General features: G+C 50.8%; 1 protein-coding gene across 3 annotated transcripts in view; it reads left to right on the forward strand.

The window, feature by feature from the left end:
• The window catches only part of Adcyap1r1 (ADCYAP receptor type I), a 41,085-nt gene extending 21,419 nt beyond the window's left edge, over nucleotides 1-19,666 (forward strand). The window contains exons 8-17 of one of the 3 annotated variants that reach the window (XM_026401549.2): nucleotides 218-350; nucleotides 1,166-1,319; nucleotides 1,655-1,715; nucleotides 2,295-2,364; nucleotides 5,843-5,934; nucleotides 8,678-8,761; nucleotides 13,020-13,103; nucleotides 16,179-16,308; nucleotides 17,902-17,943; nucleotides 19,377-19,666. In XM_026401549.2, the coding sequence (XP_026257334.2) occupies nucleotides 218-350; nucleotides 1,166-1,319; nucleotides 1,655-1,715; nucleotides 2,295-2,364; nucleotides 5,843-5,934; nucleotides 8,678-8,761; nucleotides 13,020-13,103; nucleotides 16,179-16,308; nucleotides 17,902-17,943; nucleotides 19,377-19,565 (1,039 nt within the window). In that variant the 3' untranslated portion in view covers nucleotides 19,566-19,666. The remainder of the gene's footprint in view (nucleotides 1-217; nucleotides 351-1,165; nucleotides 1,320-1,654; nucleotides 1,716-2,294; nucleotides 2,365-5,842; nucleotides 5,935-8,677; nucleotides 8,762-13,019; nucleotides 13,104-16,178; nucleotides 16,309-17,901; nucleotides 17,944-19,376) is intronic. The other 2 variants (XM_026401547.2, XM_026401551.2) reach the window with 2 other exon arrangements.
• Nucleotides 19,667-20,714: the final 1,048 nt, after the last annotated feature.

A 20,714-nucleotide genomic window follows, 5' to 3' on the forward strand; every position in this document is an offset into this window, starting at 1 on the left:
ATAGAGAGGCCTGAGGAGGGAGAAGGGGCACAGGTGACAGGGGCCTGGAAACCAGGATCAGAGAGGTGGGTAGAAGCAAGTAGACTCGGTGGCAGACCCCACTGAGACAATGGCAAGAGCAGGTCCAGGGCAGAGCCCAGGGTGGAGGGTGTGAGTGCTTTGGGGTTACTTGCTTGGGGTCAAGTCCTCCTCCTCCTCCCCTGGCCCGCTCCTGCAGGAAGCTGCACTGCACCCGAAACTTCATCCACATGAACCTGTTTGTGTCCTTCATGCTGAGGGCGATTTCTGTCTTCATCAAAGACTGGATCCTCTACGCCGAGCAGGACAGCAACCACTGCTTCATCTCCACCGTGAGTGAGCTCAGAGGACCCCAGGCCGCTGCTGCCAGGAAGTCCCCCTCCCTGCACCACCGTCTGGGACTTGTTTCTCAGCCTGAGCCCCTCGAGTGTGTTCCTGGAATGAAGGCGTTGTCCCCCATTCACATGGAAGCCCAGGAATCAACATGTCCCAAGGGTCACTTCTAGACAAATTGTCTTCAGTCCCTCAGAGTACTTGAGGAAGGTCAGCCAACTCTGGAGGCCACTGAGGCTCCCAGAGGGCTGGTGTGGGCCCTGGTCACTTAACCAGCTGAGCCAGAGCCCACGTGCTGGATGGCTAGGGGTCTTTCCATGTGTCTCCTCATGCCCCCGGTATTTGGGGGAGGCGCCAGGTGGGAAGAATGGTCTGGAGTCCAGCCCTTGACTGAGAGGGCTCACTTGAAGGTTTTCAGTGAGAAGGGATCTCTGGGGCCCGGGTGAGCATTCCCTCCATCTGGGAGGGATCCAGGTCCCTGTTTCACCAGGAGCTCCCTGTGGGGGACCTCTGGCTTCTCCCTGCTCATCTTCCTTGTGGGAGCTGAAGGGGGGGTAGGTGGGCCTGGTGGGCTCCACCCCTGTGTACCTGTCCCTCTCCTGCCAGCGCAGGCCTTTTGGACTGAGACCCATAGGATGCTGCAGATCTCAGCGCCACAGTTCGGGAGTGTTGACTGTCCCGGATCCTGGGCGTGTTTGGGCCCCACCCAGCATCACTAGAGCTGAAGGTCCTCAGGACTCCCCTGGGCTTTAGGGGTTCTCCTGGGGTCAGGAGAGGGAGTACGACGTTCCTTGCCTGGTGGCTGTCCCTGTAGGTGGCATGCAAGGCTGTCATGGTTTTCTTCCACTACTGTGTGGTGTCCAACTACTTCTGGCTGTTCATCGAGGGCCTGTACCTCTTCACGCTGCTGGTGGAGACCTTCTTTCCCGAGAGGAGATACTTCTACTGGTACACCATCATTGGCTGGGGTAGGTCCCTGGCCGGGCCTGGACGCACTCGGGCCTCCTAGTCGCGTGTGACCTTGGTACTGCCCCAGGCAGACGCTGACTGCTCGTTCTTGGACCCTGCCTTTCTCTTCCTGCCTGTGGGAGAAGTACTGCCCAGGAGTCCTCCTGAGAGACAAGGTGGTCTGAGATCTGGGGCAGATGTTGACCTCCCAGGAAGCCTGGGTGTGAGGGACAGTAAGAGTCCCCAGGAACTCCAAGTGTGAGGGGCATGGTGGCCTCTGGGAGCCCCAAGTCTGAGAGAACAGTGGACACTCTGGTTTTCCTGCGATTAGGGGCCTTTTTTCTTGTTTTCCTAGGGACCCCAACTGTGTGTGTGACCGTGTGGGCTACACTGAGGGTCTACTTCGATAACACAGGGTGAGTACACACCCAAGAGTCAGGGCCAGAGCAGAATAGATTCCTACAGATGGGTTCTCAGTGGCTGTCGACTTTCCCAGCAAACCATCCAACATTGGGACCAGACTGAAGCCCAGTGCCAGGGGCCACCTGAGCACAGACCCCCATGCAGGTCAGCTACATCTCATCCAGCAGCCCAGGAAGAGAATAGGAAAGGTTTCTGAACCCTCTTTGCTCTGGGCCCAGCTCTGGGCCCTCCCTTTGGGGAGGGTAGGAAGATGGTGATGGTGAGCTTATGCCTCAAGAGTTCTGGGTCTGAAAGGGACACAGGGACCTTTCCCAGGAGCCCACTGGTGACCATAACTCTTTGACCCCAAATCCTGTCTTGACAGGGATGCAGAGGGAAAGAGCAAGGCTCAAAAGAAGGGCATTCCTATAACCAGGGTCTGGCTTCTGCAACTTCTCCTTCTAGCTGACCCCTCTTCAGGAGCTCCAGGGGAAGAAAGGGCCAGACCCTCAGCTAGCCAGGGCAGTGTCCTGTAGGCATCTGGGCTCATCCCTGGATGTGATTTCTCTTCTCTCTGTCTGTCCATCTTTCAGCTGCTGGGATATGAATGACAGCACAGCTCTGTGGTGGGTGATCAAAGGCCCTGTGGTTGGCTCGATAATGGTGAGTGTCCTTGGGACAAAGAGGAAGAGAAGAGACGGGGCCTGGGCGGAATGGCACATGAACAAGAAGGGGACATGAAAGAGTCACTGAACAAACTGGCCTTCTTCTTTGTTGTGACTGCATTATATTCCATAGCACAGACACACAAATAATTTAGCTGTCCCCTAGGGGTGGGCATGTATCTTACTACGTTTTCTTCATTATGAAAGGTGCTACTAGAATAGTTTTGTGCATAATTTTAAACATTTGCAAATATTTCTTTAGAATACATCTCTAAACATGGGAGGAATAGGTCAAAAAGGGTATACATCTAAAATTTTTAGGTCCCAAATTGTTTTGCAAAATTCCTTTAGCAATTCACACTTCCTCTGGAAGGGTAGTGCATTTCCCCAATATCAATCATCTAAATTTTTACATATTCTTATGGAGGATAATAGTAATCTCACAAACATTTCTCCATATTGTTAGCTAATTGACCAGTTTTTCTGAACATTTAATCATATTTTTTTTTCAATTCTGAATATTCCCATCTATCTCTTTTGCCTAGTTTTCTATCAGATTATATTTATTATGGAGAAGGATAATAACCCTTCATTTGTTATATGTGTTGTGTTTCTAAGACAGCATAGCTGTTCTGCAGTGGAATCCTCCGGCTTTATAAATTCTGAGCCCTACTTCTTGTTTATAGAGTTCTTTCCTAACCTAAGTTATAAAAATACGCCTCTTCCTTGTTTCGTAATACTTTTGTGAATTGTACTGTTATGTATACACCTTTAATCCAGCTGAAATTTAATTTTTTGTCTGGCCTGAAATGGTATTTAATTTTATCTTTCTAATGGATGTACATTCCACATTCTCAATTCTTTTTATTGCATCCTTTTTATTGAAATGTTATTTTTGGATCCAGACTTTCACTTTTATGCTGCTAATCTATTTGTCTATTCCCTAGGCAGATTCCCCATTTTCCTAGTTACTGAGACCTTGTAGCATGCTTTGTAGCAGATTTCTCCTCTTATTTTGTTTTTCTTCAAAAATTCCTTGCCCATTTACTCTTCAGGTGGACTTTTGAATATCCTTGTCAAGCTGCAAAATTGTAAAATAAAAAAAAAGTATGTTTGAGATCGTGTTGGAATCACACTGAATTTATAGGCTAATTTGGAGAACTGGTTTGCTTAAATGGTGGAGTCTTTCTCTCCAAGAGTGTGACATGATTCTCCACCTATTCGGTCCTAGTTACAGAGTTATTTTGGTAAACTTTTTTAGATTTCTTTCTTGTTGTTATGTTCACCTCTAAGGTGTTTCCCAGTTTGGCCTTTTATTGAATCTAGGAATCATTCTTTCTTTCTACTTTCTGATGGGTTACTGGTGGAGTGTAGGGAAGCTCTTGTCTTTTGTGCATTTTTTTAAGTTACATTTATGAACTCTTTTATTAGTTCTTGTCCCTTTTCTGTTGGTTCACGTGGGTTTTCTAGGTAGAAATTACATGATCTGCAAATGAAAAATGTTTTTATCCTTCTTTTTCAGTATCGTGTCCCTTTTATTCCTGGTTTCTGTACAGGGTGATGTTTTCTCTAACTTTTGGCAATTACCCTGCACGGAACTGGAGAAGTTTCTCTTCCTGGCTTGTTTTAGTATGAATTCTTAATATCTCAAGCATGGATATTGGATTTTATCAAATGCATTTTGGAGATATTGAAGTGATCATACCCATAGTGATGAACATTGAGAGTATTCCAATCTAACTTCATTTTGAACAAGGAATATATATTTGTGCCTTTATTTGAACATATGTGAATATTTCTTTAGAGTAAATCTCTAGGAGTGGAATTCCTGGGACAAAGATATGTGCATTGTACATTTTCATAGATAGCAAAAATTGCCCTCTATGAGCAAGGTATCATTTCTGGTATTTCCCCTACCTTTGCTGATGTTTCTGTGACCAACTCATTCACCAGTCTTTAGGGATTTAATGGCAGCTTATTGCAATCTGTTGTCGTAACAAATATTAGGTTTATTTTTGCATTTCTAGTTTGAAACCTTTGTGGTCATGATCTGTTTGTTCGTTGAATACACTGCTAAATTCTCTTTATTAATATTTGTTTTAACTTTTTGCCTTGCTCTCTGTAAATTCTGTGGTCTTCTATGTCTATGTGCCTGTGAAAGTGTTTTCTGTATTCGCCTGGCTTTTGTAGCAGGATTTTGTTAACTTCTTGGGTAATCTATGAGGTTTTATTTGCTTTAAAACAATAAAGTAGCATGTCAATTACATGTTCCTTAGAAGTTCATAAAAATCATTTGGGCCTAACGTCTTTGAATGCAGACACCTTGACTACTTTTTAAATTTCTTCTGAGATGATTACTCAGATTTCTCTACCTCTTCTTGAGTTGTGTTTGTTAATTTTTATTTTCCCAATTTGCTTGGTATTCTCTCACAATTTAAAATATTCTGCCCATCTTGTCTTGTCCTCTTTCTCACGCCTAAATTGGTCTAACTGTAGTTTCTCCTTTTGGATTGATGAACACATGCAGTTAGAGGTATTTGCTGAGCTAATTCCAGGCACTGATTAGACAGCAGGCATGGAGCAGAGAACAAGGTGGACAGAGTGTGGTGTGTGCTTCGTCATTCCAGTTGATCTATAAAAACAAAGAAGACAAAAACAAAAATAAATTGTCATTTTTGTCGATCCAATCTCCTATTTTTTTTCTATTTTCTTTCTTATGTCTTTTGCCCATATGAAATTCCTTCTTCTATAAGTTCCATTTGAGGTAATCTTTTCTTAGCTTTTTTTTGATTTGAAGGCCTAATTAGTTTTCAGTAATTATGATTTTTTTTTTTTAAATAGACTAACTTGAGGCTCTCTGTTTTTTCTTCCAAGGCTGCTTTGGCTATCTCCAAGACATCCCTGAACAGTCCTCATTTATTTATTTGCTCTCCTTCCTCCTCCTTTCTCACATACACACAGCTTCCCACTTTGTTTAGAAAGCATCTGTCAAAGATCTTTATCTGATGGCAAATACTGCTATTGCTGTTCCCAGGCAGTCCTGAAATTAGCAAGGCTTATGGCCACACAGATTCCCCATATTCCATGAAGCTCATCTTGGAGTTTTTCCAGAGAAGAGCTCTCACCTCTGCAGTTGACTCTTTTCTCTTAAGTTGTAGCTTTCCCACCAGCCTGGTCCTACTTTCTTTTTCTCTTCTAGACATGGCTCACCTTCCCCACTTACTCATGACACCCTTCCCTATTTTCCGGAACTCCTGTGGAATTCTGTTTCTCGTATCTCTTCTTTCATTGCAGTGATACTGTGGTGCGTAGGAGCTACATTAGCGCTCTCCTACCGCCATCTTGGATTAGAAGTCTAGAGGGGATCTCGACTAGCTGGGGAAGGTACCCGTGGGGAAGAGGAGCCTGTATAGGGGCAGGAGTGCACAAAGTCTTGGCCCAGAGTCATGTCTGTCTGCCTTTTCTTTGGCCCTCAGGTTAACTTTGTGCTCTTCATTGGCATCATCGTCATCCTTGTGCAGAAGCTGCAATCTCCAGACATGGGAGGCAACGAGTCCAGCATCTACTTGTAAGTACCACCATGTGGATGCCACGGCCATTTGCAACAGCCACACAGGCCCGGCGCTCAGGTCACCAGCAGGAGAAGGCTTGGGCTTGGCTGATAGGGTTATATCATAATGGGCATTGGCAAAATTTCTTCCTGAATGAAACATAGCCTTTAAAACATAGTTGCCCTCCCTCCTGGGCTTCAGCCAACCCAGGAGCTCCTAATTTCCATGCCATTACACATAAGGGGAAAAAAAAAGAGAGAGTGACAGAGCCTATGTGACACTAGAAAAATCAAAGTGGAGAACACCAGATCCCCTAAGGTAGTTCAGGACCTGGTTGTTCAGAAGCTGGGTTTCCTGTGGGGATGCTGGTCTGTGGGAAACCTGTGAGCACACTGGATAGGCCCAACCCCCAGGACCACACGTAGAACTTGCTCAGCGTGCCTGGTGACACAGGTGGTCATTCTCACTGGCCTGGGTGTTGGAATTGGGGTTCTTTCTCTCAGGGCAGCTCTGCCTCTGCATCTCTCTGATCCTTCTTCCTCCGTTCCCTCCTCCCTGAGAAGGGGAACGTCTGATCACTTTCTGTGTCGGGGGTTCACGTGCAGCCTCTTTCCACTGAGTCCAAGACTTTCTCTACTTTCATGGCCATTTGGCTTCCTACAGCTGTTTTTGTGTCATGTCCCTGATAGCATCTTCCCGCTGGCTCTCCCAGCCTTGCTCTATCTGAAATCAGACTCGGCATCTGCCCCCTCACCCTTCTGGCCTTGTGAATGGAGCGGGACCAGCTGGGGCTCTGAGCTGGCGGGGGGCAGGGGGGGCATTTCCATTCTGAAGAGAAAGGTTGGTGATCCCCTGCGGTTGACTGGGAGACCCAGTGGAGGCCAAGGGTGTTGCTTCCTCTGTTCCTTTCGAAATGAGCAGGTTAGAAAGAGCTGCGGCCATCATTGGTCCTGCCTTCACCAGAGAGCCCAGCCTCAGATCACAACCTTGAGGCCGCCCAGGGGAAAGAGAGGCGCAGGGAGGGCTCAGCACAGGGCTCCACAGCACCCCAGCATTCTCCTGGAGAGAGGCAGAGGGAGGGACTGCTCAGAGGCCAAGTCCCAGATCCTTCGGGAGGCTTGTTCTTGGCTTGTCTATCCACCCTGGTATTTCCCCTTGGAGAAGCCCTATCCATGGGGGCTGGGGACTATTACCATATTTTCTTTGCCGGTCTGATGATCACATCACATTAGAAAAGAAACTTTTATTTTCCTGTCCATTTACTGTCATTTTTTTTTATAAGTTTTTGCCAGCTCTTACTTACATGTGTCTATTACATAGTGGGAAATTATTCATTGATAAAAGTCATAATGTCTGCTAGGGCCAGCCCTCTGCCACTACCCAACCTGCCCTAGAGACATCCTTCCTACTTTTATCTCAGGAGTCTCAAAATAGGGCCCTGCTCCTCCCCTCCCCTCCCTGTGGTGTTGGAAACCATGTCCTTGTGTGGCCTTAGTTTCTCCTGCTTGCTTGGGAATTGGTTCACCCACTAACATTTATGTCTGGTATTGGAAATCCACAGTAGCTGGGCCGGTTGTTGAGTCAGCTTCATTCCCATTTGAGCAAGAGCAGCTTTATCTCTTCCCCTTTCTGGTAGGATCTGTTTCTTCTTCTAAGGCCCCTGGGACCTCTTGTTTGCAGGCCAGGAGTGGGGGTCCTTCCGGCTTCCCCTCACTCTACCTGTGCAGGGATACCCACAGAGGCTGCTTGGTTCCAGCTGCTCAGCCTAAGCAAGGATGCTCCGAACCCTGGCTGACTCAGACATCCTGCCCCAGGCAACAAGAGACCCCAGGGTCAGATGGGAAAGAATCGTGGGCCTGGGTTTCAAATTTTCCACACTGTAGGCGCTGTGGAGTCCTGTCCTAGCACAAATGCATAGGTGAGAACCACTTGTCATTAGCACACGGCTTATCCATTTAAGTGTTGATCCAAGACATTTGAAGAGACAGCTAGTTGTTTTCCTTCTTTAAAAGCATCTCCTTGCCTACTCAATAAATCCTTTTATTAGAGAAAGCCAAACCTCTGCTAGTTTCAAGCCTGGAAGATGAAAACCTCAGGGCTGTGAACCAGGTGGGTGGGCTGATGGTAGACAAGGAATCTGTTTGATCCCATTGACATCAGCCACGTGTTGGAGTGTTCCCAGGGTCGAGGACACCCTTTCCATGAACATGAGCAATAACCCAGTGACAATGCTGCTAAGAACTGCAGAGCACTTAAAGCACTTGCAGGTTGGCCTGTGCACATTTTATGCTCACAAACACCCAGCACATCGGGTGGGCTAGGTAAGCAATTCCCCACCTTAGAGCTGAGGGAATTAGTTCCCAGTGCGATGAGTCCTGCAGGATAGATAGCTACAGTGCAGGGGGTGGGGGGCATTTCTCCAGGCTATTCTTATCCTTGATTCGCAGACCGGCAGGTGGTGTCCAACTAACTGATACAATGAGGTTTCCTGGATGAAGAGGCTCCTAATGGGCTCCAGCCTTGCGTAAAATTGTCCCCAGCCTAGAGGGTGTGGAAGAGGGGCTGGCTGTGAGCAGGGAGGTGTGTGCATGGGGAGGAGGGGAGAAGCTTGGGGGGAAGGTGGAGAAGACCGGGCTTGGTGGGAGAGGGAGAGGCCAGGACTGTGCCCCATCCTCTGGGGCACCAGAAGTATATGCTGGGCTGCAAAGCCTCTTCATATCTGCCCACAACAGCTCTCTGGTTTTTTTCCTCTGTTTCCAGAACAAATTTAAGCCTGGGAGTCCCCAAGAAAACCCGAGAGGACCCCCTGCCTGTGCCCTCAGACCAGCATTCACTCCCTTTCCTGTAGGTTGGTTCCAGCTGCTCAGATGATAAAGGGTTTTCCTACGGAGACCAAGACGGCGCTCCTGACCCAGCCTCAGAAGGACCTGTTGGGGTGTGGGGCCCCTGCAGGGGCCAGTGGCGCTGAGCCACCCACACTCCTACCTGTTGCTCCTGGTAGAATGAATGGCTGGAATCAGGGTTTGGCAATGGCCAGGGATGGAGTCAGGGCCTAGGTCAGGGTTCATCATGGGTCCACAATTGGCTTGGTCTCAGACCGGAGTTAGGGCTGAGCGTTAAAGTTAGGGCTGAGCATTCCGCCGGCAGGGTCGGCCTGCCTTTGGCGGCAGATCTGAGTTTACCTGGTTCCAGAAAGGGAGGGGTGAAGTTTCCAAGGCAGACATCTTCTGTACAGGAAGAGCCTCAGGCCCCCGCTCTGGCATGGCTCAGCTTCATTCCCAGTCACCTCTAGCCAGAAGATGGGCACTGGAAGCTGCATTTTGGGTATAGGGTAGGGGTGGGAAAGCTTATGTGCACCCCTCTTGGGGCTTCCTCAGCCCCATCAGGGCAGACAGTGTGCCCCTCCCAAGATTGGTCCTGGTGTGGCAAGGCCGCTGTGCAGCCAGGGGCTCAGTCCAGGGCCTTCACCCACAGCCAGAGGCTTCTGGTTCCACTCCAGAGTGCCCCTGCCCTGCCCTGCCTGGGAGTGTCCCCTCCTCACCGTTCTGCTAGAGGCTGATCAGCAGGGAATTGTTACCCTCATTTTGCAGAAACTGATTCCTCAAGAAGGAATATGATATAACTTGAGTCACCCAACACATTAGTGGCTGAACAAAGCTTTGAGCTTGAGTGCCCGACTCCTCATCTAACACCTCTCCATGCTGGCAGGGAGCACAGGGAAGAGGGGAGACATGGTGTTGAGCAGGAAAGCTTCCAAGATCTGCAGAGCTGGGGTGCTGGTGTGCTGGGGAGCACTTCCTTGGGCATGGGCAGGGTGCTGGTGTACATAGCACCTTAGTATCAGAAGAGACCCACTGAGGCATGTCTGGCTCAGACCACCACATTCTGAAGCCCCCCAAGGGCCCAGCACCACACTGATCTCTAGGATCACAGAGGTGAAGAAGATGGGGGTTCTGCCTGCAAAGGTCCTCCACAGACGTCTCTGTCTAGCAACCTGGGTGTTTTCTGGGGCTGCAGTCCAACCAACCTCTCAACAAAGACCACTGAAATGTTCTTGGAGTTTGGCTCCTGTAGACACCTTTTGCCAGATCCTCGAGTTCTGAGACCAGGGATGGCTTTGACCTTCCAGCAGACACAGCAAAGCCATGGCAGAGTCGGGTCCGGAAGTCAAGGGCCCCCTGACTTGCAGAGTGGGTCCTGTACCTGCAGCCGGGGCCTCCTGCCTTCTGATTCGGGCAGCTGTTGCTCTCCAGGCAGCCCCACCCAGCACCCTCATCTGAGTTTCTGGTCCTCCCTTGGAGCCAACTCGGAACTGATCTCATCAGTCCGCCTAGCCTTATCTCTTCCTTTTAATGAAATTCCTTTTCTCTTTTTACTAATTGTCCTGAGACTCTCCCTTCTCTTTCTTTCTCACGCTCCTGACTCTGGCCAGCCTGCTGCAGTCTTGTTTTTCTTCTTTTCAGTGAGTTCCTTTGCACAGTCCTTGAAGGTCTGGGGAAGGACATATTTAGGGAAAGGGGCCTTTCCCCTTTCCCCTAGATCCATCTCCCCTGAGATGCCTGTGCCCTCAGACCCCCTTTACTGCTCATCCATCTGTCCTCCTCTTCCCCCATCACGCGCCGCGTCTCAGCTAACTTGTCACATAATAGTCTTTAGATCATTTTAAAAATCTTGGAAATAATCAGAGGATGCCATGTTTACTGTAGAAATATCTGGAGTCCAGGAAGATCAGGGACACTTTGGAGCTAAACAGAGAGGGATCTCAGAGAACTGCCAAAGCTTAGAATTCAGGGTGATGGCGTTGGCGCAGGCTCTGCTGCTGTGGGTAGGTCTCTGGCTTCTGACCTTGGTTTCTGGGCCATTTAGGGGAGACCAGGCCATCTAGGGGAGACCAGTCAGCCTTTCAGTCCATGCAAGGGAGATAATAAGGATAGAATGAATAACTACCTTTCCTGTATGACCTAATGAGCCCTTTTAATTATTGAGAAAAAAGTCCTTATTTGCATCTGTGTGTCTTCTTGTATATTTGTAATGGAGACTTTGGGCATTCATTGAGGACACATGAACAACTTAGATGCATGAATAGCTGGGAACTCTAATTAAAAAGCAGATCCTGAGTCAAGCAGGCCAGGGTGGCCCCAAGAGTCTGCCATTTCTAAGAAGTTCTTAGGTGGATCCTGTTGCTGCAGGTCTGGGGAAAGCAAAGCATCAAACCACACCACACATTTCTCTTCTTCAAAAATGGGCTCACAGTAACCACCTTGCAAGTAATGAGAACAGAAAGGGGCCATTTATAAAATGAGAACCACAAACCCACAGAGGCACAGCACAGATGCTGGGCAGGCTGGGGTTGGTCTCATCTTTGAAGCATATGATACACATTTTTAAAAAAATTTTGTTCTTTTTAGATACACATGACAGAAGAGTGTATTTTAACATGTTACACATACATGGAGTACAACTCATTATACTAATCAGTATCCCATTCTTGTGGTTGTAGAAGGTGTAGAGTTACACTAGTCGTATATTCATCTATGAATAGAGGAAAGTTATGTCTGATTCATTCTACCATCTTTCCTATTACCATCCTCCTCCCTTCCCTTCATTCCCCTTTGTCTAATCCAATGAACTTCTACCCCCCCCCACACACACCCCATTGTGTGTTAGCATCCGCATATTGGAGAGAACATTTGGCCTTTGGTTTTTGGGGATTAGCTTACTTAGCATGATAGTCTCCAGTTCCTTCTACTTACCAGCAAATGCCATAATTTCATTTTTCTTTATGGCTGAGTAATAATATTCCATCAGAAGTGCATGATACACATCCTTCCCTCAGCAGAATGACATGTCCCCACATGTCGCGTGCCTTCGGACTTGTACTCAAAGAGGTGGAGTCAAAAAGAGCATATCTATGAATGCCAAGGATCTAACCTCTCCCAAATATCTGACTTTATGGACATCTGATTCATGTTTAATATATCAGTTCACCGTCCAGTACTAGGAATCTCAAGGCCACGTGTGTGGCCCCTGAGAAGGGCTTTGAAGGAGCTGTTCCTATGTGTGAGATGATGCAGCTGTTGACCCATCTTGAAAGGAGAATAAATGTCCACAGCTTGTGCCCACTCAAGCATGAACAGGAAGGAATGAAAGAGATGGAGTCTGTATACCCTGAGGCTTGTGCCCACCCAGCAGGCTATAAAGCTAGACTGGCTTTTGGGCCCACCTTCTTAAAGTCGCCTGTTTCTGCAGGACATAGGGCAGTGCTCCAAAGCTATTCTCTCAGTCTTCAGCACCTGCCCACTGAATTCCCAGCACTATCCAGAACTCTCCACGGCAAGGGAAATGCCTGGCACCTGTGCTGTTTGCATGGTCACCCCTGGCTACGTGTGGCCCTTGAGCTTTTATGATATGGCTAGGACAACTGAGGAGGTAGATTTTTAAGTTGATTTCATTTTAATTGATTTTAATCCAAATAGCCGCCTATGGGTAGTGACTCTCAGAGTGGACAGTGCAAGTCCAGACTAGACCGATGAGCAGTGCTTTCAGTCTGGTCTTCTGTAGATAGCACTCTTGACCCTGGGAGGAAGGCCAGCCGGGGCTGGAGGAGAGAGGGATAGAGGGGATGACCACAGGACACCTAAGGTGACACACACAACCGAGCTCAGAGCTCACTCTGCCCAGACCAGGCAGCGTGTGATGAGGTCTGTGGTGGGAGTTTCCAGCTGTCTGTCTCACTGAGTGACCTGCAGCAAGACTGTGTGCTCAGCAGCTTGGGGCTGAGCCTCGGGCTCCCTGCCTCGGCCCCTGCCCACATCCCACCTTCTGAACACACACCTTCCCCCTAAGATCATCGACCCGTTGGTGGTCCCAGTGAGTGCTTGTGGGTGTGTGTGCAACTAAGCACACACCTACACATGTGGGCGTGCCTTTCTTTGTCCAGAGCCGATTGAGTCTTGGCCTTAGGCTTCCTTGTTCTCCTCATGAATGTCCTGGCCCTGCCTCCACCCCCCTGTTCCTCTGCCCTCCCTCCTTCAGTCCTGCCTCAGTTTCTTCCTTGCCCGGTGTCCCCAGCTGACAGAAGTGCTAATCTTGTCACACCCAGCAGCTGCGTGCAGAAATGCTACTGCAAGCCACAGCGGGCTCAGCAGCACTCTTGCAAGATGTCAGAACTGTCCACCATTACTCTGTAAGTGTGCGTGGCCGTGGCTGTGGCCGGGTGTCCTGGAGGGGAGGGGGACGCATGCCGCCACTGCCTCGAGCTTGCGTCTCGGCAGGCTGGAGAGTGGAGAGCCACCTTGTGCTTCCCAGCCTGGCCCTGATCCCCGGCTGTTGCATGTTGACGTCTGTCCCCGTGTCTTGTGAGTTCTCTGTAATCTTGTGGTCCTGGGGCGGGAGGGCGAGGTGTGGGGACGGAGCTGCAGTCATGGTAGCAGCATCCTGGGGGCTTGGCTGGTGCTGAGGAGGAAGCTCTACAGTCTTGGTTGCTGCCTTGTGTGTGTGACCTTTCCCCAAATCCCCCACTTCTCTGAGCTTCAGTCTTTGCAATTGCAAAATTATTTCTAATAAGAGTGAGAACTTTAGTTTATCGAGGCCAAACCCCTGCACACAGGAGGGGACCCTCACTTCGATACTTAAGAGTACTCGATGTGCAAGTTGGTAGCAAGTCACTTGTTTCGGCAGCCACTCTATGAGGTGGGTCCTTGTATTGTCCCCATTTTACAGATGAGAAAACTGGAGCACAGAGAGGTGAAGTGACTCACTCAGCCACTTTATTGGCAGGGTGAGAATTTGAACCCAGGATTTGAACACTGTGCTTAGGTTGACTCTGACCAGGTCAGCCTCAATTTGGATGTCCACGTGGACTGGGGGTGTCACTGCCTCCTTGGCAGCCCCTTGTCGTTGATGCAGCTCCAATCACTGGAGGCTCTTCTTGGCATTTTAGGATTCTTCTGCCTATTGAAGTCTTCTCAGGGCAGTAGGACATTGCTATGCCCTGTGTCACTGTCTCTCTGGGTGATCAGATTATAGTGTGAGGCTTATATCCTAAATTCCAATTGTAGGGCCTCCAGGCAGGTCAGAGGTCCACAAGCCCCACCTCACTGAGCTTTAGAGGTCTTCTCCTCTGTCCTCAGTGCCCTGTCTGCCAAAGGGGCCCCTGCAGCCACCTGGGCCCCTGCCTAAAGTCCCTGACTTTGCTGAGGCTGCTGCAGGGTGCTGGGGAGGGAAGCTGCCCATGGCCTATCCATGGGATACCCTTGGTGCAGCTACCACTTCTGTTCTGGGCCTGGGAAGAGCCTGAGCCCCTGCATGAAAAGCCCCACTGTGAATCCAACGCATCTCATGCCACCGTTGACACTGGAGAGGTTTGACATCTTGGTTTCCAGGGCTCTTCTCAGACGATAAGGCCAAGTTCCTGGAAACTGTCCATTTGCAGGACAGGAAGACAGGAGGGAGGGAGGCAGGCACCCCAGTCCTGTTTCAGGGCAGCCTCCCTTCCTGAGCTCCTTCAACAGGTGTGTGTTTTAAAGTGAGCCTGTTAGGCAGGACCAGAGCCACATTGCATTTCCAGCCCCTTTCCTTGGCTCTTCTTAATCTGTCACCCTCTGTTGCCTTCTGGTTCCAGACTCTGGGCACCCAGAGATGAGCAGCACCCACATGCCCAGATGTCTGGCTTTAAGGACTCTGGGCTCTTGTGCCTGTGTGGTCCATGGATTCCTCCCTGGAGCAGGCATTTCTGGGCATCAGGTCCAAGCCCAGAGGTGCTTGCTGCAGGACATCACAGACAAACAGGAGCCTCTCTGCCTTCTTCAGGGAGCACTTTCTAAGAGGAAGGCTGAGAGGACAGGCTACTCAGGGCTGCATCTGGACTCCCAGCAGGGACTGCTCAGCTCCTGTTGGCCCTGCTCTGGTCTAAGGACCCTCAGGGCCTGCAGAACAGGCTGTGAGCAGGGAGGAGGTTGGCCGCACTCCAGTGGCCTCTTCCCTTCTGGGCTGAGCTTCCTCTTCCTGTAGGTCTTCTCAGGCTGCTCCTCCTCCTTATTCCCTGTGTTTCTTCCTCTTCCTCGCCTGCCTTCTCCCTCCTGCCTTCTCCTCACAGAAGCCAAGATACCAAGACCTTGCACAGATCTCATGGTTTCAATCTTCTAGAAGTTTGGAGCCTCCACATTCAATATAACGTTCTTTCCTAGAAAATCTGGGATGGGGAGGAAGGAGAAGCACAGAGTATAGTTGCCCCTATCAAACAGGCACCCTAGACTCCATGTCCACTTTTGTGAACCATCCTCTGTGGGGAGAGCATGGTCTGACCCTCCAGAGAGCCAGGTTGGGTGCAGCTGAGGGACAGAACACATCTGCAGGACAGGACTGGGCCCTTTGGGGGAGGCCCACAGGGAGCCAGTAAGCTGGAACAGGTGGAGATGGGGTCCTGGGAGCTCCTGGGAGAGTTTGCTCCCTGGAGAGCCCAGCTGCCTGGTGTCCCCATCCTGGGTCTCTAAGCCTCTGCACCCTTAGAACAGGGCACCACTCCACTCTTGACCTGAGAGCCAGTGGTGGGCTGAGAGTCAGGGAGAAAGTGGGCCACACATCTGGTGGTTCCCCTGTCTGTCCCACCTTGGAGCCAAGATTGTTCTCTCCCCTTTACCCAGAAGCTTCTGCCCAGTTTCCTGGGCAGAAGCTTCTTCCTGCCTGGGAAGAGATGGTTTATGCCCAGAGTCTGTAGGTCCTTCCTAGAATCCAGCCGTGGTCCAGCCAATGCCCTCCCTCCCTGTGTTCAGCACTCCTGTTACTTTCTGGGAATGTCCTCCACTCACCCCAGACTCAGAAACACAGAAACTCTGTGGCCTTCAGGAGCAACTTTTGTGGCACATAGAATTTCCTTCTAGAACAGGGAGAAGCTTTGCTTTGCCTCCAGCCTCCTGAATACCAGTCCTGTGTTTTGCTCTGAATTTATTTACCCCCAAGGGTTTTACACATTGTTCAGGGGGGTCCTATAAATAGTGTGTACATTTTTAGTGGCTCTGCAGGATGTTGACTGGGTGCCTTGCAGACTGGGGAGGCCCGGCCCCACAATAGCTCAGGGAGTCCTGGAAGCCTGGGCCCTGGTCAGTTCCCTTCTTTCCCAGGTCCCTTGCACTGACATAATGCTGAGCAGAACTGTTGACAGGGACCTGGGGGAGAGCCAGGGGCTGGGACTGGATCCTCTGTGGCTCTGGTCCTAAGACCTGGCAGCCTCTGGAGCACATGTGCTACTTTCTCTCCACAGACGGCTGGCCCGGTCCACCCTGCTGCTCATCCCGCTGTTTGGAATCCACTACACTGTATTCGCCTTCTCCCCAGAGAACGTCAGCAAGAGGGAAAGACTCGTGTTTGAGCTGGGGCTGGGCTCCTTCCAGGTAAGGCATGGCACGATTGGAGGGAAGAATTCCCCAGAACCAGGGGTAGTTCTGGAACCTCTTCACCTCACTCCAGGTCTCAGTGTTTCTGTCTCTGAAATAAGTACTAGAATAGAAGCACTCTGTGAAAGCTCTAGGAAGACACGCCAATATCTGCACATCACTATGACTGAGCTTCCTATGCCATGCCCCTTGGGCAATCTGAGATGACAGTTGTCCATCAGCCTGGGCTGCGGGGTGGATGGCTTTGAGAGCCCTGTGTGTCCACATCCTGATTTCAGCCTTCTAATCCTGCACCCCTGCAGGGCTGGAGTTCTGTCTTACTCAAGTCAGGGTCCCTGGCACAGGAGTCCCCAGCATAGGACCTGGCCTCAGGAGCTGAGTGAGCTTGGCAAGGACATGAGCAAATAGATGCATACCCAAGTGAGCCAGGAGATGCGGGGAGCAGTGGAGTAATGAGTCCACATGGGGAGGGATGAATGATGGGCTGTGAGTCCTGGTGTGCATGGGCAGTAACAGTGGGTTCATAGGGGAGGGATGGCTCCCTGGGGTGTGCTGGGTAGAGTGTCTGTCCCTGAGCCATCTACTTAATATAGCATTTGAGCTTGGTGGTCAGGACATTATTCTGGACATCTGACTGGTGTCTTGCATTCTAATTCAAGGCCACTTCACCTGGCTCAGCTTCTGAACCTGCTCAGACTGGGACAGATTTTTATAGAGCAAGTTCTGAACCAGGAAACAGAACCCAGGGCTCCCATGTTTGGACTTGCTGATATATTCCAGTCCTTATTCCGCTGACACCTTCAAATGACAACCTAGGGCACAGGGATTGCAAGAAATTTGTTGGCAGTATTCAGGAGAATGTTCTTGGTTTTTTTTTTTTTTTTTTTTTTTTTTTGGTGTACATGTAGAATGGCTAAACCCATGTTCCATGCCAAGGACTGACTTTTCATGGTCTTTGGCTTTGCTGTGATAAGGGTGGAGGGTGGAGGGAGAGTGGGGAGACAGTAATAGTTAAAGAAAACATGCTTCTGTTATATCCTGGAGGGCTCCTGTCTCAGGAGCCTGCCATCCAGTTGGAGAGCCCAGAGAACATTCTGGGGCATTCAGGGAAGTGGGATACAGCCTGTAATCACAGTGGCTCAAGAGGCAGAGGCAGGAAGATTGCAGGTTTAAAGCCAGCCTCAGCCACTTAGTGAGGCCCTAAGCAATTTGGCAAGACCCTGTCCTGTCTCAAAATAAAAAAATAAAAAAAGGGCTGGGGATGCAGCTCATTGATAACTCATCCCTTGGTTCAATTCCTGGTCCCACAAAAAAGAGGGGGGGGCAAAAAGGCATTTGGAAGGGTTCTACCAAGGGCACATGGGATTCAAAGCCTGGGTGTATTGGTGGGTTTTCGCCCACCAGCCACCTGGCTTCCTGACTGCCCATCTTGGTGGAGCAGAACACATCTGTCTCATCCCAAAGCCTTGGGCAGGGTCCCCTATCCAGGTCTTGGCATTTTTCTGCTTCCTGTTGTCATGCTCTCACCCCTGCCCTCCCCCACACCCCCTGCATATGGCATTCTGAGGTTTATTTCTTCTCTTTCCCCAGGGCTTTGTGGTGGCCGTTCTCTACTGTTTTCTGAATGGGGAGGTAAGACCCTGGCCATTTGGCTTCTCACCAGTGGAAGTGGGGATTGCTGGGGAGCAAACACCAGGATAGATCCCCCTGACAAAGAGTTTTGCTAGGCTCTCAGCACCTAGGGGAGGAGCTGGTCACACAGCTGCAAGTGTCCTGTTTTGTCAGGGTCTCCTGACAGCTTCCACCTGGGTCAGGACCTTTCCCACTTGGCCGCTGAGGCCCACCCTGAGCACAGAGCTCTACCCAAAGGAAGACAGCAGCTCTGCTGAGTCCAGAGCTCCTGCATGTGCACTCATGAGAGGCAACTCAGTGAGGAGGAGGTGACAGCGAGGCAGGGGAGGACACAGGCACAGGAACCACAGGTCAGGAGGCTGTGATGGGCAAGATTGCTAGACCAGGAGCTGTCCAGCATTCAGCGCTGCCCCACAGCAGACCCCCCTGCTTCACTGAACCAAATCCATCCCCTGGTAGAGCAAGGAATGGGAGGATTTGGAAGAGACCTCAGGGAGAGACCTGGAACCTTCCAGTAATGCTCCACTTGCAGAGCTCACCTATGGAGTGATGCTCTTGAGGAGAACCCAGACAGGTGCTGGGATGGGGCCGGGGCTGGACGTGTGGGATGGGTTTGGAGGGGGAGCAACAGTGCTCTCTGTGAGACTGTGACCTCAGCAGGCTCTTCCCTTGTTTGCATCTGAGAAACAAAAAGATTGGCTCAGCCATCACTGGAATGACCTAGAGCAAGGGTCAGATTAGGACAGATGAGGAGCGACAGAGAGGGCCTTGCAGGAGTGACGGGGAGAGCAGACACGGGAGAAGGTGTAGCTTGTCAAGAGCCTGCGGTGGAAGGGGAGCTGGACGTGGAGAGGGGGAGTGTGGGTGCTGCTTCTAGTCCTATTTTGTGCACTGCACAGAGATAACTTGGCTGAAGGGCAGGTGGAGGCTGAGACTCACTTGGCATGACCCCCCAGTTGCCGTGCTAAGTAAGGGTTACATGGGAGTGCATTTGCCAGAGGACTGCTTAGTGGTTCGCAGCCATGACGGCACACTGCAATCACCTGGGATGTTGTAAAAGCTACTGCCATCTGGATCTTAGCCAGAGATGGGATGTAATTATCCATATGGTCTGGGATCTGAGACTTTGAAAACTCTCTGGGTGATTCTCAGGCAGCCCAGTGTGAATGGTCAGCAAGAGTGGGCTTCCTTACCCTGATCCATGTGCCCCGAGGGACTGCTTGTTAAAGACCCACCCAGCTCTTTTTGGAGTGGGCCAGAGACAATAGGAAGCTGTCCGAAGGCCTTCCCCAGGCAGTGACTAGGGGGAGGTCTGCAGGGGGTACCAGGAGGAGTACTGGAGGTGACAGCCTCGGAAGGCCCGCGGTCAGGGTGGGACCTGGTGCCTGGAGAGGATGTCGCCCAGAGGTAACAGCCCCAGTTGCTCCCTGCAGGTGCAGGCAGAGATCAAGCGGAAATGGCGGAGCTGGAAGGTGAACCGTTACTTCACCGTGGACTTCAAGCACAGGCACCCATCCCTGGCCAGCAGTGGGGTGAACGGGGGCACCCAGCTCTCCATCCTGAGCAAGAGCAGCTCCCAGCTCCGCATGTCCAGCCTTCCGGCCGACAACCTGGCCACCTGAGTCCCCCTCCCCTCTTCCTCTCCTCCTACACAGGCTGGGGCTGCGGGCAGGGGCTGTGCACGTTCGCGCCTCTTCCCTCCCTTTGGGCAGGCCCTGGGCTGGCAGCTTGGCTCCTCCTCAAGTGGGGAGAAGGTGGCGGGGCGCAGATTGTTATTGCCCCTCCTGTTTGGGTACTGGTCCTGCCCACCATGGTCCCTTGGTCCCTGATTGGACATGTAAATACTCCTTGAATTTGGAAAGTTGTCCCATCTCTTCTCTTCCACCCATGTCCCCGCTCACTTCAGCCAGCCCAGTTCCATTGCACTGCGTCTTGGCCAGCCTCGGTGATGGCCTGAGCCCAGGCACGAGGCCTCGTGAGCTGAGGCTGAAGAGACCCTGCTCTGGAGTGGCTGGTCTGATGCCCGCCTCAATAACCCCCTCAGTTTTGACTTCAGATATGGGACCTTTTCTTGTCTGAGCCTAGTCCCTGAGGCTAGCCAGAGGTCCAGCTGGGGTGGCCGGATCCTTCGATGCAGGCCAGCCCCAAGGCTCCCTCATGCTCACCTGGCATCTTGGTGTCCAGGTCCCCAATCTCTGGGTATCAGGGTGGTGGGAAAACTCCACACTCTTTCAATCAGAGACTTCAGTTGGGGGTGGGGTTTGAGAGTCAGGAAAAGTTCTGGTGCTTTTCATTTGATCCAAGAAGAGCTGAGAGCCAGAAATGTGAATATGGTTGAAAAGGAGATAGAACGGTTTGAAAGACCCATTCAAGAAGACTGCCTCCATCTCCATTGTTGGACCCCGACATGAGACAGGCAGGGTTCACCTGGTAGCTCCCCTTCTGCCCTTCCTGTCCCCAGTAGATGCCCCAGAGTCCCTAAGCCCTCCTCCTTCCTTCCCCTTAAGTCAAAGCCCTCCTCCCTACTTCCCCTTAAGTCAAAGCCATGACTAGGTTGAACCAGCCGACTTCCTGTGATGTCAGCAAATCCTGGAGCACCTCACACCTCCAATGTGCCCAAGTCCTGGGCCCAGGGCTCCCCCAGGCCCTGCCTCCATGGGTGACGAAGAGCCCCAGTCACCAGGTCCTCCGACCTGGACTCAACTACTGAACTCTATCTGAGACCTCTGTACTACATCCCCCTGTGTGCCCTTGACATTGAATCACTGTGG

Source organism: Urocitellus parryii, chromosome 3, assembly GCF_045843805.1.
Source record: "Urocitellus parryii isolate mUroPar1 chromosome 3, mUroPar1.hap1, whole genome shotgun sequence".
NCBI classification, from domain to species: Eukaryota; Metazoa; Chordata; class Mammalia; order Rodentia; family Sciuridae; genus Urocitellus; species Urocitellus parryii.